Source organism: Osmerus mordax, chromosome 26 (assembly GCF_038355195.1).
Source record: "Osmerus mordax isolate fOsmMor3 chromosome 26, fOsmMor3.pri, whole genome shotgun sequence".
NCBI lineage: Eukaryota > Metazoa > Chordata > Actinopteri > Osmeriformes > Osmeridae > Osmerus > Osmerus mordax.
Genome location: NC_090075.1, coordinates 6133516 through 6150343, shown reverse-complemented (window position 1 = coordinate 6150343; position 16828 = coordinate 6133516). Strand labels below are relative to the sequence as shown.

The window sequence follows — 16828 nt, the reverse complement described above, 5'->3', positions numbered from 1 at the left end:
ACAATAAGTGAAAATGACAGGATTTGAAATAAGTATCTCAACTATGATATTACACTTTATGACTCGACCTACTTCTTTAAAGTAGCCTGAGCAAAAAGGACAGGCCAGTCATGGTGGTTACTTTCAAACCAAGCACTGTCCAATTTACGACAGACATAAATAGAACGGAGAAGAAAGGGAACGTGCACGCAGATTCTCTCAGTCAACGCACGAACACAAAGAGCCTCGCGGTGTTCTGTGTGTGCCTGTTCAACCGCAAAACTAGAGAGCTGCAGATGTCTTGGAACTAGTCTACTGCGCTTTTTTTCCACATACTATATCGTTTTGAAAAGTGTGTAAATATTTGCCTTAACTTATATATGTAGTAAAAGTTAAAATAACATTATAAATTATTTTAAATGTATATATTAACACAACATGTTGTTCAAAGGAACAAATTGCCAATATTTATTTGGCCTACCCGCAGACTGTGCGCAGCGCATAATCAAATGAAATTGGCGCTATATATTATGCTTATGACCAACGTCCAGAGCACAGCAACCGGCATTCCAACTCTCCACAGATGATGAGCTGATTACCCGCGGGACACAAGCGTCTAACCGGACTGTTGCGCGTATCACAGCAAGGAGCCAATCGGCGCGCCAGACCCTCTCTAGGTGGGTCCGTGTATAAAACCCAGACCCACACGAAGATTCCGTTGCATTCTGAAACCACGGGAGCCTATAGTCTTCCTTTGTCGTTGGTGACAGCATGCAATGACGATGTGTCACTAGGGGACTGCATCGGCAAGTCCAGAGAATCACCGAACGGAGATCTCCAGTATCGTGGACCTAGATCTGTTGCGCGATGGAGACCCGGAGAGCAGAGGACGCAGATAATACTAGTCGCCTGAACGAATTCTTAAACTTCACGATGAATGACACAATCAATCGACTTTGGAACACTGTGTCAGATAAAGTAGGATTACGCATGGCTGAAAACCCAGTGTTTCTAACTGCAGGCACGCTCAGGACTGCCGTGGATGGCGCGCTTATGGCTGTGCCTCCATCTGAGCCCGCGCACCTGGTGGTGGCCTTCTGGGATTCCCCGCTCAGTCACGGGATCAACGTGTTCGTGGGGCTCGTGCTGTGCTTCACCATGCTGGGGCTTGGCTGCACCGTGGAGATAAGCCAGATCGAGGAGCACATACGGAGACCGATTGGGGTGCTGCTGGCGCTCGTGTGCCAGTTCGTCATCATGCCCATGGTCGCCTTTCTGCTCGCGCTGGCGTTCTCCTTGGACGACGTGGCGGCAATGGCCGTGCTGCTGTGCGGGTGCTGTCCCGGGGGAAACCTCTCCAACATCATGTCTCTCCTGGTGAACGGGGAGATGAACCTCAGGTGATATACCATCCACAATCAGATAAGTTAAAACTGCAAGGTGGAATCATTTGTCCGTTTTTGAAGATTAAAATATAACGCCATTAGAAGTTGCAATACCATATGGTAAAGGCACCGTAAACATATTGTAGCAATTTTGAAACATGTTTGTCCAGACTCGGCTCGTTCACAATACTTAATAAATTCAATTTACGCACATGAACTCAAAATGCGCCTTTGTTGGATTTTACGCACGGACGTTGTAACTTGTTAAATACAGCCTGCGTGTTTCAGCAGATGATTTTCAGCGTGTAACACAATGTCGATGCACATTTTAAGTTGAATTTGCCTTGCTAAGTTTTGTCTTTTGCGTTCAATATCGACGAAAACATTCTGAAAACGTATCATTTGTTTCTACAGCATCATCATGACCATCTCGTCCACGCTGCTGGCGCTCGTGCTCATGCCGCTGTGTCTGTGGATCTACAGCCGTGCGTGGATCAACACCCCGGTGGTCAACCTGATGCCGTTCGGGGCGATCATCCTGACCCTATGCAGCACGCTCATCCCTATCGGTCTGGGGGTGGTTCTCCGTTACCGCAACACGCGGGTGGCGGACATTGTTCTGAAGGTAACTAATGAAAGGAGAAACTGTGCGTAATTGTCAAGGAGCGTTTTGGAGTAGGTTTGGATAACTGGTTGGTTATATTAACGTCGGCTGCGTCCGCATGTTGCAGGTGGAAACCTTAGTTTTTGATTATCTAAAAATAAAACCGATAACACTCATTAGTTTATTAGCTCTGGCGGTCAGTGGCGTCACTCGGACGCATTGCGAAATTATTTTGGGAAGAGGACACGAGCCCCAAGGCGCAGTGACGTTATCACAGCATCATTGTCTGTCAGTCCCTCCCCCCTGAGAACATAACTTATCTACCAGCTAATGTATGGGAGGGGCTTCAGATGTGATGACGAGCAACGCTAAATGACAGTCTGTTTCCATGAAAGAGAAAGCTCACTTGTAGCTTTTGCACTGGCACAAGAATAGGCCTACCTGTTTCATGGAATATTTTGAAAGGCAAAAGCTCCTTAAGACATTTAGTACGATATTTACAATATTCCAAAACATTAAAATGTTCAATATATTGTTGTTACTTGGTGGTGTTTCTAATTCCTAGGTTACGCAAACTTTTCTAGTAGTCATAGAATAAGAATGTATTTATTTAGCACACACTTTCAGCCAAAGTAAAGTACCGGGGGTATTTCAACCTCTCTACCACTGAGCTATATCCCCGTAGCAGGTGTGTGCACCCGTCTAGTCTTGCTGTGTATAGAGCTATGTGGTCCCGACCTCAGGGAGTTAAAACAGATGTAACATTAAGGAATATAATAAATGTATTTCCTACTTCAGGATCAAGTTCAGTGGTAGGTAGTATTTTTATTTCTTTAAAACTTCACCTGTAGGCTACCTGGTGTGACTCAGCACCAGTCTGGTCCTGACCTCAGTGTGTTGTGTTCCGCCAGGTGTCCCTCTGGTCTCTCCTGGTCACGCTGGTGATGCTGTTCATCATGACGGCCGCCATGTTGGGCCCCGAGCTCCTGGCGACCATCCCTCCCTCCGTCTATGCGGTAGCCGTCCTCATGCCCATGTGTGGATACGCCGCCGGATACGGCCTGGCGGCGCTCTTTGACCTCCCGCCGCAAAGCCGCCGAACCGTTTCCCTGGAGACCGGCTGTCAGAATGTGCAGCTGTGCACCGCCATCCTGAAGATGGCGTTCCCGCCGCAGCTGATGGGCGGCATGTACATGTTCCCGCTGCTCTATGCGCTCTTCCAGGCGGCCGAGGCGGGAATCTTCATCCTGGCCTACCGGACGTACCGGAAGGAGGTCCTGCATAAACAAGACCCGCTGGGCGACGGCGAGGATATAACGTACAAACGGTTCCAAGATGAGGATGTAGGCTTTGACACTTCCTACGGGGCAGTGACCGTCAGCGACCCAAACACCATCATGCTGGACCCGTGTCCGGACGCTACTCCGGTGTAGACTGTGTCCACGGTGTGAAGGCTGGTTTATTGCGAGAGCCATGGAGTATAAACAAGGTGTTACTGTGGTGGATGTTGGAGGGTCCAACTTGAGTGGTGGGATCATTCACAGTCGTCATCATCTCAGCAACCTGTGGAGACTGCACAGGCAGGGGGGGGGGGGGGGGGGGGGGGCTGTATATGTAATCAGCTTTCTGTCCAAAGGTAGATTTATAAAATGCACATCTTTCATGGTCATCGGAACAGAAGCCATAGGGGATAACATTCATCTCGCTTTGAGAGTTCTTTGTCAGTTTTGTGTGTTAAAGCTTTGAACATGACAGCCGCTCCATGAATATAATGGAATCACTCAACCAAATAGTTTGTATAAGATGGTTTCACAAACTAAAATTGTATCTATTATGTACACACAATCCTGCTTCATGTATCAACTGTTTCTGACTGTAAATAATAATTGTGTACATGTTTTATGTCTAACAAGAATATAAAGAGCAAAATGAAATAAAAACACTACTTATTAATAATGAAAACTTCACTTTTTTAATCATGTGACCAATGTTTATGTCGCAACTTGCTACCACACCTGACCACAATTAATCAAATCTCGTGCAGTCAATCTACTTAAACCGGTGCACCGAATAACACGGGGTGGCTGAGCAAAAATGGCTACGTATGACGACGAGTATATCGACAGCTATTTCTATTCATCTTACAACCCATACGCTTACAGGTACACTAAACCGAAAGGTATGGGGAGGAAACAAAAAACCTACCTGAACTACGGTGACACAGAAGCCTACTTTGACACCCACCGCGCGCACCTGAAATCTGTCTTGTCACAAATCAATCCCAAACTGACGCCGAGGCTGCGGAGGGCGAATACCCACGACGTCGGGGTGCAGGTGAACCCGAAGACCGACGCCTCGGTGCAGTGTTCCCTAGGACCGAGAACCTTGATGGCCAGAAAGAGAGACGCTTTGCGTAAAAGGAGTCAAGAGGATCCCCAGTCACCCGGTAGCCCCGTCGGCGGGGTTCGCTATCCTCGCTCTCTGGCTGTTTACTCACCGATTGCAACCAGAAGACTTGCCTCCTTTCTCGAGGAAAACAAACGGGAGTCTCGTGGAGCACAGACGAGAGAACAGAAAGACGATGTAAAGGTAAACACGGACGACAAAACGAGTGAAGAAAAATCTGGACCACGAAAGAAGTCTACAAAGGTGAACGGTCAGTCGATAAAGACTGATGACGTTGAAGTCGACCAGGAAGGATCGAAATCAAAGGCCCGCGTGAGATTTCAGGTGAGTAGCGCGCAAAAACTGTTAGCCGACCTGTAAAGTTGGCCCTCATTTAACTCTTACGTATCTCCCTCAGTTTCTGGAGCAGAAGTACGGGTACTATCACTGCCGAGAATGTAACTTACGGTGGGAGAGCGCTTATGTTTGGTGCGTCCAGGGAACAAACAAGGTATAAGGCTGGTCGTAGCTAAATGGCCTCTTAATTCACTTCCAACAAACGTTAGTCCTCAAACAATATGTAGCGTACATCTCCTCAAATGACTTGACTTCTTTACCTTACTAGGTTTACTTCAAACAGTTCTGTAGAACGTGCCAGAAATCCTTCAACCCTTACCGTGTCGAGGACATAACCTGTCAGGTAAAGCACTCATTTAGTGGTAAAAAAAAATAATAATGTTCGTAAATTACTGAATCTTGTTCCGTCCATTAATTGGACCTGCTTCACTTAACTTTTCTTCCAGAACTGCAATAAGGCGCGCTGCTCGTGCGCAGTGACGCCGCGCCACGTGGACCCCAAACGTCCCCATAGACAGGACCTCTGCGGCAGGTGCAAGGGCAAGCGCCTCTCGTGCGACAGCACATTCAGTTTCAAATACATCATTTAGCGTAGGCCACCCTGTAGTCGAACTCTACCCACACACATCCACGTTAATCCTGCGGGAAGCGTTGCCGCGAGCCCAGAGGAAGCCCTCTTGTACTAGGGCGTCGGAGCAGGCTTCCACGAGCTCCGTTCTTTTTCAGTTCTACTGCCTTTATTTGCGTTATGAAAGTGATGATTGCTGGAGCCACTTTTGAATGTATAATAAAACGGCATCATTAAGCACTTCCCGCTTGTGTCCTTGTATATCCAGACTGGTCATCACATGGGTGTCTTTGGGTCTCGCCTGATGCAGGCGTGTGAAGTGTTTTAGCCTGTTAAGAGGGATATGAACCTGCTCTTACTCTGCAGTCAAATACTCTAGCACTGAATTACAGTATTTTCAGGAGTGAGTTTGACACATGCCCTGACTAGTGTGTTTGGGGGAAGGGATGTCTTCATGTCTGGCTGAGCTGCTGCACTCTGGATACTGCTGGGGCTGGGGGAGAGGAAAGGTCTCAAAGGTTTGCAGGACTATATCCATACTGGCCCTTTCAGACCTATTGCATCCACCATGGGTGACAGCTTGTTCTAACAAAAGATCCCATCATTAAGGCCAACGTCGCTTTTCAATGTTTAACCCTTGTGCTGCCTTCAGGTCACATGACCTAAAGGTTCATAACGAACCACTGTGTTTACCCAATACAAAAACAAATAATTCTTTTAACCATTGCAATGTGGGGGGTCTGAGACAGCCCGACAGTTAAAAGAAAATGCTTCACTTAGTTTTTGTAGGAGGTAAATTTGTCGCAATACGACGGTGGGTCACAATGACTGATGGGTCAGAATGACCCGAAGATAACACAAGGGTTAACACCAAAGGATACTGGTTCTTCAGAACATCCTCCACCCCTTTTGAACTCCTGGATAGAGAAGCATGGTGACTCGTCTAAACCTGATCCATGGAAACTTCAGTGAAAACGCACAACAGTCATAGGATCAGATTTTTATTTATCCAGAGAGAAGGCTGGTATGTGAGATGACAAGAAAATGAAAGAAAGCCTGCGGGAGAAAGTGTAACGCGCCTCTACATAAAAACTTTTCCAGGTAAATAATATATCCATTAAATAACAGCATTCGAATGTAGCAGACAAGCAACAGAACAGCTCTCTGTGAGGAATGGCTACAGTGATCGTTACAATGTGCCGTGACAAACATGGCCGTGAGACGTCCCCTCTCCACGTCTAGTGGCCCAGGTGCACCTTCAGTGTGGCTGTCACTCCCACCCCCCCCCCCTCCCCCTCCCCCTCCCGCTGTCCCTAAGTCCAACCCGTGGGGTGGGATGGGGCAGAATCAACATGGACATCACAGTGGTGAGAAGGAATGATTATGACTGGGCCAGATCGGGATGTTCCAACTGGGAGCTCAGATCAACACCCTCCATCCCTCCCTCCCTCCCTCCGTCTGTCTGGTTCTGAGGCGTTTACAAGTCCAGTCCTCAGAAACCCCCCACAGCCTTGAGCAAGAGGACCACCCAGGAACCAGGCTCTGGGGAGAGCAGACGAGAGGATGGCGATAGCAGAGGGTTGTTTGGGACTCGTATCTGGTCTCTCCTGGCCACTCTCTCTCCCGGCTGGGATTAACAGTGCTTTACACAAAAGTACAAGGGGAAAAAATACTGGGTTTGCACTATACATTTTCTAAAATATATACAGAGTAAAATAAGTTATTGATGTTTTTCATAATGAGTAGCCAGTCTGCACTTCGGTGCGACCGTCTGCATGTGTGGTTCAGTGCGTAGCAGGGAGCCCTGCACACACCACACAGGCTAGTCTCTAAAGGCAGCTATGTATTTGGTTACAGAGTGAGTTTCATCTGCGGCCGCTCCTCTCAGAAGAAGGATCCATAAACTGAAGCGGGTTCAATAAACTGGTAAATTCTCTTTTTACAAGCCCTGGGTTCGAACAGCGCCCTCAGGATTACATGTTAAATATCAGAACATTTACAACCTAGGATGTTAGCTCTAATAAAAAATACATTTCTCAAAAAAATATTCTTGCAGTGCTTTTTCCTCTTCCAAGCATGCTTCTGAAAACTTTATTTTTCTGGTTTTGACTTTGTGTTTGTCTTCTTCGTGCCAGTCGGACAGAACTGTCGTCTCTTGATTGGCTGGCTGACTGGTTGGCAGGTCATCTCCGCCAAAATGATTCCAGATTAGCATCATCATCCCCCTGCCCTCCACCTCTTCTTCCTCTCTCCCTTTCTCTCTCTCTCTCCATCCCTTTACCCCTCTTCCTCTCTCTCTCTCTAACCCCCCCCGTCTTTCCCTCTGAACAGTCATCTTAGCAGTCACAATACAACATGACTTATTGCGGCTGAATTTTGCAAGTTGGCTTAGTTTGGGAAAACAGATATTAGCTGTAAGTATTCGTATGTTATATATATATATATTAATATGAGTATGTTATTTATGTCACAGTAATCCCTACAGATCCTTAGCCCTTATAGATGGAGTCTTTGCAGCAAGCGCCCCCCCTAAGCCCCTCTCCCCCCTCCCTAAGCCCCTCCCTGCATTCTGAAGCCCCTCCCCCAGCAGAGGGGAGGTGGAGGAAGGGGTGCTGGGTTAGTCCGGTTCAGTCCGGTCAGGCCCAGTCTCACAGGCTGGTGCTGACCAGGGGTGCCTGGGCCTGGCTCAGGGCCTCTCGTATCTGCAGGTTGATCTCCATGAGGCGGGCGCTGGCCTGGCTCTGGTCCCGGCTCGGCCCCACCACCGCGACGCAGCCCGTCTGGCCCATCGTCTGGTGCCGGAAGTAGATGTGCAGCAGCGTCTGGACCGCGTCGTCCGCCTCGCTGCCGAAGATGTCGTTGGGCCACAGAGACCTGGGGAGGAGAGGGAGGAGGAAGGAGAAAAGAGGGGAGAGGAGGAGAAGAGGGAGGTAGGAGGGAGGGAGGACCAGGGTCTTGTTAGCTGGAAGCTCAGCTAAACACACAGGACAGCAGAGGAGTCTGGACATTTACATGTGATTCATTCAGCAGCGCTTCTTTCTAATACAAATACTGCACCTAGAAAGTACAGGAGAATATATTATTATTATAGTCTGTCTAATAGACAGACAGACCAGTGTGTGTGTGTATATATATATATATATATATATCTCTCTGTCCTACCTGAATGTTTTGACCTGTGTGAGGGCAGAGCTGAAGTCCCGCCCCCTCAGTGTCTCCACCAGCGATTGGATGGCTGTCTCCGTGGTGGTTTGGGAGGCCTCCGACACAGGCAGGTCCTCCTGTCCATCAACGCCAAGCTCAGCTTCCTTCAGACAACTCTCCAGGATGGCCAGCTCTTCTGACATGTTGGTCACCTTGGGAAAAGAAACACACACAAACACACATCTGTAAATGACATGCACAGGTGCGCACAGGTGCACACACGCAAATGTGAAATTATTTGACTAGATAATCATGGTTGTGTGACCACAATCTGTCCAGATCCTGGTACACAGGGAACTGATTAGCATCCAGGTCAACAGGAAGCAGATTAGTATCCTGGTAAACAGAAAGCAGATTAGCATCCTGGTAGGCAGGAAGCTGATTAGCATCCTGGTAGGCAAGGAGCTGATTAGCATCCTGGTAGGCAAGGAGCTGATTAGCATCCTGGTAGGCAAGGAGCTGATTAGCATCCTGGTAGGCAGGAAGCAGATTAGCATCCTGGTAGGCAAGGAGCTGATTAGCATCCTGGTAGGCAGGGAGCTGATTAGCATCCTGGTAGGCAGGAAGCAGATTAGCATCCTGGTAGGCAGGGAGCTGATTAGCATCCTGGTAGGCAGGAAGCAGATTAGCATCCTGGTAGGCAGGGAGCTGATTATCAGGCAGCAGAAGCCAGTGATTATCTGAACAGATGACCTCTCAGTCTGTCTGCAGAACCAGACCACAATCTGATTACAGCTATTACAGCTCTGCTGCTGCACAGATGTACTCCCCTCTGACTAGGTACAGCAGGAAATGTGTGTGTGTGTGTGTGAGAGCCCACCTCAGCCTCTCTCTTGATGGTGTCCACTCTGCTGATGAGCTTGCTGTAGGCCTGGAACAGCAGCAGCAGCTGGAAGTGCAGCTTGTACAGCCTGCGACACAGCTCCAACTCCTACACACACACAGAGGAGAGTTACACCCACCATACACACATACCCACACACACACAGAGGATACACACTCACATTTGCACACACGCACACATCCAGAGAGGAAAGTTACACACATACACACAGAGGAGAGTCATATGAACACACACAGGAGGGTTATACACCCTGCCTGCACACACACACAGTCTGCATTCTGTCCGGCGCGGTCATGTGATCAGGTATCCTGTGTTAGCGACGAAGATGAAAGTGTTAGGGCTGCCAAGTCACCTGACCCACCCGCCACCGCCTCTGGGAGGGGCCTAGCACAGACAGGGACCAATGGGGGGTGTCAGGCCCAGGGCAGGGCCAGGTGCAGGGCAGTATGGAAGGCAACTGAACAGGAAGTGGAGGAGGAGTCAGGAAGGAGGAGTAAACATGCAAAATGAATATGGACAAAATATGGCTGCCCTCAGCTCTCTCTCCATCCCCCCCCCTCTCTAGCACCCAGGCCAGCCCTCTCCATCACCTTCCCCCCCCCACACACACACACCTCCCCCACATCCGACCAGGAGTCATGAGCGTTACAAATCATCTGGGAGGAGGGAGTTAAGGAGGTGATCCGATTAGGGCAGAGCGAGAGAGATAGTCGGGGGTGGGGGGGGGAGAGGAGTGAGAGAGAGGGGGGGCACAGTGATAGAGAGGGGGGGGGCGGAGTGAGATGGGGGGGGGTGAGTGAGAGTGAGAGGGGGGGGCGGAGTGAGAGCTCATCTATTGGCCGAGGACAGCAGGGATTTCACATGGAGAGGAATGGAGTGGTCAGTGCGTTGCCATGACGACGTCATAATTATTATAGTCTGGAATACGAGAACCACTTACTGCTAGATTCTCCATGTGCTAAGCAAGAAGGGGAGCAGGTCACAAAACAACAAATGAGACAGGAAGAGAGAGAGAATTAGTGACCTGCCAGAACACACTGACCTGCTGGGTCTGAAACACACACCCACACACCACAGGAGAAGGAAGGAGAGAGAGAGACTCGAGGAGGAAGGAGAGAGAGAAAGAGAGAGAGAAAGAAACAGTGTCTCAGACAGTAAGACGCTACAGAGGCGTGTGTGTGTCTGTGTGCAGTGTGTGTGTCTATGTGCATGTGTGCGTGTCTCTGTGCAGTGTGTGTCTGTGTGCAGTGTGTGAGTGTGTGTGCGCGTCTATGTGCACGTGTGCGTGTCTGTGTGCAGTGTGTGCCTGTGTGCAGTGTGTGTTTGTGTGCAGTGTGTGTGTCTGTGTGCGTCTATGTGCATGTGTGCAGTGTGTGAGCAGTGTGTGTGTCTGTGTGCACTGTGTGTGTCTGTGTGCGTTTATGTGCATGTGTGCGTGCCTGTGTGCAGTGTGTGTCTGTGTGCGTCTATGTCCATGTGTGCATGTCTGTGTGCAGTGTGTGTCTGTGTGCAGTGTGTGTGCGTGTCTGTGTGCATGTGTGCGTGTCTGTGTGCAGTGTGTGTGTGTCTGTGTGCAGTGTGTGCATGTCTGTGCATGCGTGCGTGAGTGCGTGCCTGTGTGCAGTGTGTGTCTGTGTGCGTCTATGTCCATGTGTGCATGTTTGTGTGCAGTGTGTGTCTGTGTGCGTGTCTGTGTGCATGTGTGCGTGTCTGTGTGCAGTGTGTGTGTGTCTGTGTGCAGTGTGTGCATGTCTGTGCATGCGTGCGTGAGTGCGTGTCTATGTTCATGCGTGCGTGCATGTGTCTGTGCATACCTGGGCCTGGGTGCTGGCATGCTGGCTACTGTCCTTGTCTCCAAATGTCTTTCTGCAGTTCTCCAGCCACTGGAGAGAGGGGGGTGGGGGGCAGGGGGGGGAGAGGAATGAAGGAAGGAAGGAAGGGAGGGAGGGGAAGACGGCATTCATTGAGATTAATACCAGAAGATATACACTTGTTTTGTTTTTTCCCAGTATAGATGACGTCTGTGTGTGTGTTTGTGTGTGTGTGTGTAAGAGAGAGTGTGTGTGTGATCTAATAAGAGTGGTGTACTTAGTGGATTATAGAGGGTCTGTCCCAGAGCAGGGCCCAGCCCCCCCGAGATCACAGCCCTCTCAATTCAATTACCCCCTCCCTCACCTCCACAGTACATCTGTCCTATTTACCTCCCTCCATCCCAGGAGGAGGGAAAGAGGGAGGACGGAGAGGAGAGAGGATGGAGGATATATCCTCCAGCATGTGGGTGTACGTGTGTGAGTTTTTGTGTGAGTGTGTGTACCTGCTCTGCAGCCTCTCTCTTGCTGTTGTAGGTGTCCAGATGCTCCTGCAGCTCCAGAACGCTGAACTTCAGAGTCTCCAGCAGACCACAAGACACCAACTGCAACACAGAACCACACCTTCAGTCAGGTGAAACGCAACCCAACCACACCTCAACCACAGATTAATCACACCTAATCCTAACCCATACTAACCACACCCTAACCACAGGTGAAACACCTCGACAACATCTGAACCACAACCTAACCACAGGTGAACCAAATCCTAACCGCAGGTGAAACACCTTGACCACATCTGAACCACAACCTAACCACAGGTGAACCAAATCCTAACCACAGATGAAACACCTTGATCACATCTGAACCACAACCTAACCACAAGTGAACCAAATCCTAACCGCAGGTGAAACACCTTGACCACATCTGAACCACAACCTAACCACAGGTGAACCACATCCTAACCCGGGAGTCAGGTGGCTGAGCGGTGAGGGAATCGGGCTAGTAATCCGAAGGTTGCCAGTTCGATTCCCGGTCATGCCAACTGACGTTGTGTCCTTGGGCAAGGCACTTCACCCTACTTGCCTCGGGGGAATGTAAGTCGCTCTGGATAAGAGCGTCTGCTAAATGACCCTAATGTAAATGTAACCCCAGGTGAACTCCTGTAGACTGACCGTCTCTGCGTCCAGCAGCACTGTGGGACACTGGGACTGGGAGGTCATGACCTCCAGGGAACTCAGGAACTGGTTCCCCATTCGCTGTAGCCGCTCTCCAAGGAAACGCACCGACGAGTGTGTGATGGAGCCAAACTTCCTCTGCATACTCTGGAGACACACACATACACAACATTTGGATTAAATAGTAAAAAAAAAAAAAAACAAGCAACAAAACACGAGCAACCATAAGAGCACCTACACACGCACACAAAGACACACACACACACACACCTGAAAGAGCCTGGAGAACACGTGGAAGGTGTAAACAGCAGACGATCCGTCTGAGTCCGACAACATCTGGTTGACATGGCAACGCCAGGCATCCTCCTCATCGTCGTAGGCAACGGGCTGGAACGCTGCCAGGATGGCGGAGAGGAAGGGAGATGGGGGAGGAGAGGCCTGGATCTCTGGAAACCCCTCTGCATCACCTTCATCCTGACTACACACACACACACACACACAGTCTTACTAAGACTCCCTCAGGATGACTTCACAACAGCATGACCACGTGCACAAACACAACACACACCCTCCCTGACTGCAACCAAATAACATGCCCAGCCCCCCCCCTCCTCTTGTCTCCCTTCTCTCTCGCTCTCTCTCTCCCCGCCACCTCTCCGTTTTTCCCTCTCCTTCCTTTCCTCCCTCCCTCCCTCTCTCTCTCCCTCTCTCCCTCTCTCCCTCTCCCCTCCCCTCTCTGCAGATGATCTTGCTGCAGTGTTTCTAATCTACTGCAGAGCCCAGCGAAGACGACACAGCGCTTCTGCTACATAACACGCATGCAAACACCTCTCCCTCTCTCTTTCACACACACACACACACACACAGATACTCACAGGCCCGTGGGACCAAACAGTCTGATGAAGCAGACCGAGTAGAAGAACCTGAGTCCTGAGCTGCCGAGCGCTGTGGAAGAGACCGCCTCTGTCCTCATCCTCCTGCAGACTAACCCTGCTTCCTGCTTCCTGTTTCCTGCTTCCTGGCTGTCTCCTTCTCTGCTTACTGGCTGCTTCAAGCTTCCTTCCTGCTTCTTGGCTGGCTGCTTCCTTCTCTGCTTACTAGCTGCTTCTCTTATGTAATGTCAATCTGCTGCCCTGCTTAATGCCTGCCCCCTTCAACTGACTGCCTGCCTTGCAGTCTGCTTACTGCCTACTGGCTGCCTGCCTACCAGTCAGCCTGCTTCTGACAGCTGGTCTAGCACACTGCACTACAGACCCACACAGCTCTGAGCCCAGCCTCTCTCTCTCTCCCTCTCTCTCTCTCTCTCTCTCTCTCTCACACACACACACACACACACACGCACATACACACACCGCAAGCAGCACGGCAAACAAGCTGCTGTTGCTCACCCACCAACATATATACACACACACACACACACACACACACACACAGTATGCACAGATCCTCCCAGATAAAAGCATTAGGAGCAGGAGAGAGAGGGTGGTGAGAGAGCCCAGGACCTATCCATCACACCGGGCTGGGAGGACCGCGGCAGGAGGCCTGCTCAAGGGTGTGCTCCACCAACATGTGTGTGTGTGTGTTTGTTTGTGCTCTGTGTTGGCTGTGCACATTTTTATTTATTTATAGGCTGTGTGTGTGTGTGGGGGGAGTCAGTACATCCTGATTTGTGGGCGTGTGACCAGTGTCCTCCAGGCAGACTTGGCCCACCTTCAGGAGGGAGCCGTAAAGAGCTGGCTCACTATGTGGAGCTGTCTCAGCCCAGCCGAGTCCGAGCCCCAGACCAGCCCAGCACTCCAGCCTTGCTTAGTACTAGCCCCAGCCCAGCCCAGCCCAGCCAGACCCAGCAAAGCCTAGTCCTAGCCCCCAAACTAGCCCCAAGCCCAGCCTAGCATAGCACTCCTGCATAACCTAGTCCTGGCCCCAGACTAGACCCAAACCTACCCCAGCACTCCACCCTGGCCCAACCTAGCTCCAGACCAGACCCAGTCTAATATTAGCAAACTAAACCCACCCCTCCCTCTAACACAAACCTCTTAGACCAACCTCATCAATCCCTGCCCCCCCCACTCCCCCCCCCAACCCCAGCGTGACCCCTGACCCCTCACCTGGACGTCTCAGAGAAGTGGGCCTCCTCTTCCTGGCAGCGCTCGTCCAGCTCCTTCAGCGCCAGCGTCACGTCGTCCTCGCACACCGAGCCGCACGCCAGCAGCAGCGTGGGGGGGTCGTCCTCGCAGAGCCAGCCCGCGGGCGCGTCCACGGCCGGCGGCGGGGTGGGGTCGTCGGGGGGGTCCGGGGGGTCGGGGAGGTCGGAGGGGTCGGAGGGCAGGAGTGGGGCGCTGCAGAAGCCCGTGTCCTCGCTCACGCTGCTGCTGAGCTCGTCCGCCGCCGTCATGCTCACGGCGTCCTGCGGGGACACAGCCAGCAGGGGGCGCTCAGGAGCGGCACCAGGGTGGGCCAACAACACAATAACAACATGATAATAATATAACATAATAACACTCTCGTCCTTCACGGATCACCCTCGGAGTCCATGAGGGGGTTGGGGGTGCGCTGCCTGGCGGTTACAACATCCTTCTCCCTCCCCAGGTTACCGTGACAACGGCCCAGATCCCCTCCCCCCCCTCCTCCCAGGGGAGCGGGAAATGGGAAATCTCTGGTTATCATCCAAGAGGTTGACCTCTGACCTTCACGCATTGACATTCCCTTCCTGTGCTCTCTCGTCTCACGTGGGAATTGCAACATGTCGATAACCGACCAGAGCCCTTGTGCCCTCCCCGGAACTGTCTGTTTCTGCTGAACAGACACCATAAACCGGTGATTTATCCCCCCCCCTCCCCCTCTATCCCCACAGCATGTTAGGTGAACAGATGCCCCCGACCACCCCCGCCCCCTCCTCATCATAATAACACTAATGCTGCCCTCCCTTTCTGCTGGGGAGGATCCAGAGGCAGCACACACACACACACACACACACACACGGATCTCCCCAGCCTTCACTGAGGGTGTGAGATTGGTCCACTGGGTAGGGATCTGATCATAAAAGCAGCCAAACAGTGACGGTAAGATATCGGGTTGATCATAAACATAATTTATATGTGCACTGTACTTTCTAGTTGCGCTATCTGTTGATGTCATAGTTTTTGGGGGTGTGGTCAGTGTTGAACCACTGATGAGTTTATGAGCAGCCGTGCAGCATAGGACTGGTGTGGGACAGGAAGTCCTGGTGTGGGACAGGAAGTTCTGGTGTGGGACAGGAAGTCCCGCAGGGTAGGACAGGAAGTTCAGGTCCCTGCAGGAGCATGTCTGCCTAGTCAGAGCACGTCCACACACGGGGATGACGCGGCTAATTGAAACTTTCTCCCTCCCTCACTTCTTCCTCTCTCCCTCTCTTCTATCGTTCTCCCAGGGTGTGTTACATTAGAGGCGGAGGGTGGCAGGCGGCCAGCGCGGTATTAGGGAAAGCTTTTAGGAGCGGGCGAAGACAGAGAGAGTGGATGAGTAACCGTATTGATGGTTTTATCTGCGCGACTCATTACGTTAAGAGCAGGGGCTGGGATGGACGAGATGCCCTTGGGTTGATCTTGATATGATGAGCTTCAGGGAGTGAGATCATAGTCAGCCTGATCTGTGATAGGCTGGAGGGGGGGGGGGGGGCATCAGGCCATGGACTTCATTCTTGTCTGGGGGACAAGAGGTGGAGGGTGGGGTGCGGTGGGAGGGGCAGGGCACCATTTCATTCAAAAGAAGAAAAAGCGTCATTCATGCTGTCCAACCCTGGGTGCTGGTACACAGTGTATCCTAGGCTGAGGTGTCCTCATCTATACCGGCAGCTTCCTGTCTATCAAGGCTCCCAGCTGTGTTGGAGCTGGAGATGCTAACTCACCACTGTTTGTACATACAGGTTAATAGGAGGAGGCAGGACAGAAGCAGTTAGTACAGAGATCTATTGTGCTAGTATGGAGATCTAGGGTGTTAGTATGGAGATCTAGTATGGAGATGTAGTATGGTGATCTAGTCTGGAGATGTAGTGTGTTAGTATGGAGATCTAGTGTGGTGATCTAGTGTGGAGATCTATTGTGCTAGAATGGAGATCAAGGGTGTTAGTATGTAGATCTAGTATGGTGATCTACTCTGGAGATCTATTGTGCTAGTGTGGAAATCTAGGGTGTTAGTATGGAGATCTAGGGTGTTAGTATGGAGATCTAGTAGGGAGTTCTATTGTAAGTACAGACAATCTGGTGACCTGTGCCTGGACCCTGCCCTCAGTTGAGAATGTGTCCAAAAGAGACTCATACTCACTCATTCCGGAACGATCCAGTCACACCACAGGAAGTGATGCGTTGGCTAGCCTGAGGTGAGCCAAGGTGATTTATTCCCAAATCACACAAGCAAGCAAGCCCAGTTAACTAAACAGCAAATAAGAGAGGGAGACCTAGCCCCGGCAACAGGAAGCACCAAGCAGGGAGGGGGGCGGGGTGGGGTGAGTGCATGCTGCTCTGAAGGGGAGCTGGCC

At 50.9% G+C, this 16828-nt stretch overlaps 3 protein-coding genes across 10 annotated transcripts in view; 2 read left to right on the top strand and 1 right to left on the bottom strand.

Moving 5' to 3' along the window:
• The first annotated feature begins 846 nt into the window (after window positions 1-846).
• Window positions 847-3401, top strand: slc10a4 (solute carrier family 10 member 4). The gene is made up of 3 exons (XM_067230076.1): window positions 847-1379; window positions 1779-1989; window positions 2880-3401. Exons 1-3 carry the CDS (start codon window positions 847-849, stop codon window positions 3399-3401), a joined length of 1266 nt encoding a protein of 421 aa, XP_067086177.1.
• Window positions 3402-4062: 661 nt separating this feature from the next.
• zar1 (zygote arrest 1) lies at window positions 4063-5520 on the top strand. The gene is made up of 4 exons (XM_067229959.1): window positions 4063-4698; window positions 4772-4864; window positions 4979-5053; window positions 5157-5520. The coding sequence occupies exons 1-4, from the start codon at window positions 4063-4065 to the stop codon at window positions 5298-5300; spliced, it is 948 nt and encodes a 315-aa protein (XP_067086060.1). The 3' UTR covers window positions 5301-5520.
• A 749-nt stretch (window positions 5521-6269) lies between these two features.
• The window catches only part of fryl (furry homolog, like), a 53284-nt gene continuing 42725 nt past the window's right edge, over window positions 6270-16828 (bottom strand). For 7 of the 8 annotated variants that reach the window (XM_067230058.1, XM_067230061.1, XM_067230060.1 and 4 more), the window contains 9 exons: window positions 14421-14719; window positions 12583-12790; window positions 12310-12459; window positions 11641-11739; window positions 11141-11209; window positions 10267-10284; window positions 9303-9413; window positions 8441-8634; window positions 6270-8152 (listed from right to left, as the gene is read on the bottom strand). In XM_067230058.1, the coding sequence (XP_067086159.1) occupies window positions 7927-8152; window positions 8441-8634; window positions 9303-9413; window positions 10267-10284; window positions 11141-11209; window positions 11641-11739; window positions 12310-12459; window positions 12583-12790; window positions 14421-14719 (1374 nt within the window). In that variant the 3' untranslated portion in view covers window positions 6270-7926. The remainder of the gene's footprint in view (window positions 8153-8440; window positions 8635-9302; window positions 9414-10266; window positions 10285-11140; window positions 11210-11640; window positions 11740-12309; window positions 12460-12582; window positions 12791-14420; window positions 14720-16828) is intronic. The other variant, XM_067230056.1, reaches the window with a different exon arrangement.

What these genes read in the sequence shown, in the direction of transcription:
- slc10a4 (XM_067230076.1), top strand. Translation starts at nt 847, where the DNA reads ATGGAGACCCGGAGAGCAGAGGACGCAGATAATACTAGTCGCCTGAAC. An exon ending in AACGGGGAGATGAACCTCAG is followed by an intron (nt 1,380 to 1,778) that starts GTGATATACCAT and finishes TTGTTTCTACAG; the next exon opens with CATCATCATGACCATCTCGT. An exon ending in TGGCGGACATTGTTCTGAAG is followed by an intron (nt 1,990 to 2,879) that starts GTAACTAATGAA and finishes GTGTTCCGCCAG; the next exon opens with GTGTCCCTCTGGTCTCTCCT.
- zar1 (XM_067229959.1), top strand. Translation starts at nt 4,063, where the DNA reads ATGGCTACGTATGACGACGAGTATATCGACAGCTATTTCTATTCATCT. An exon ending in GCGTCCAGGGAACAAACAAG is followed by an intron (nt 4,865 to 4,978) that starts GTATAAGGCTGG and finishes TTACCTTACTAG; the next exon opens with GTTTACTTCAAACAGTTCTG. An exon ending in TCGAGGACATAACCTGTCAG is followed by an intron (nt 5,054 to 5,156) that starts GTAAAGCACTCA and finishes CTTTTCTTCCAG; the next exon opens with AACTGCAATAAGGCGCGCTG.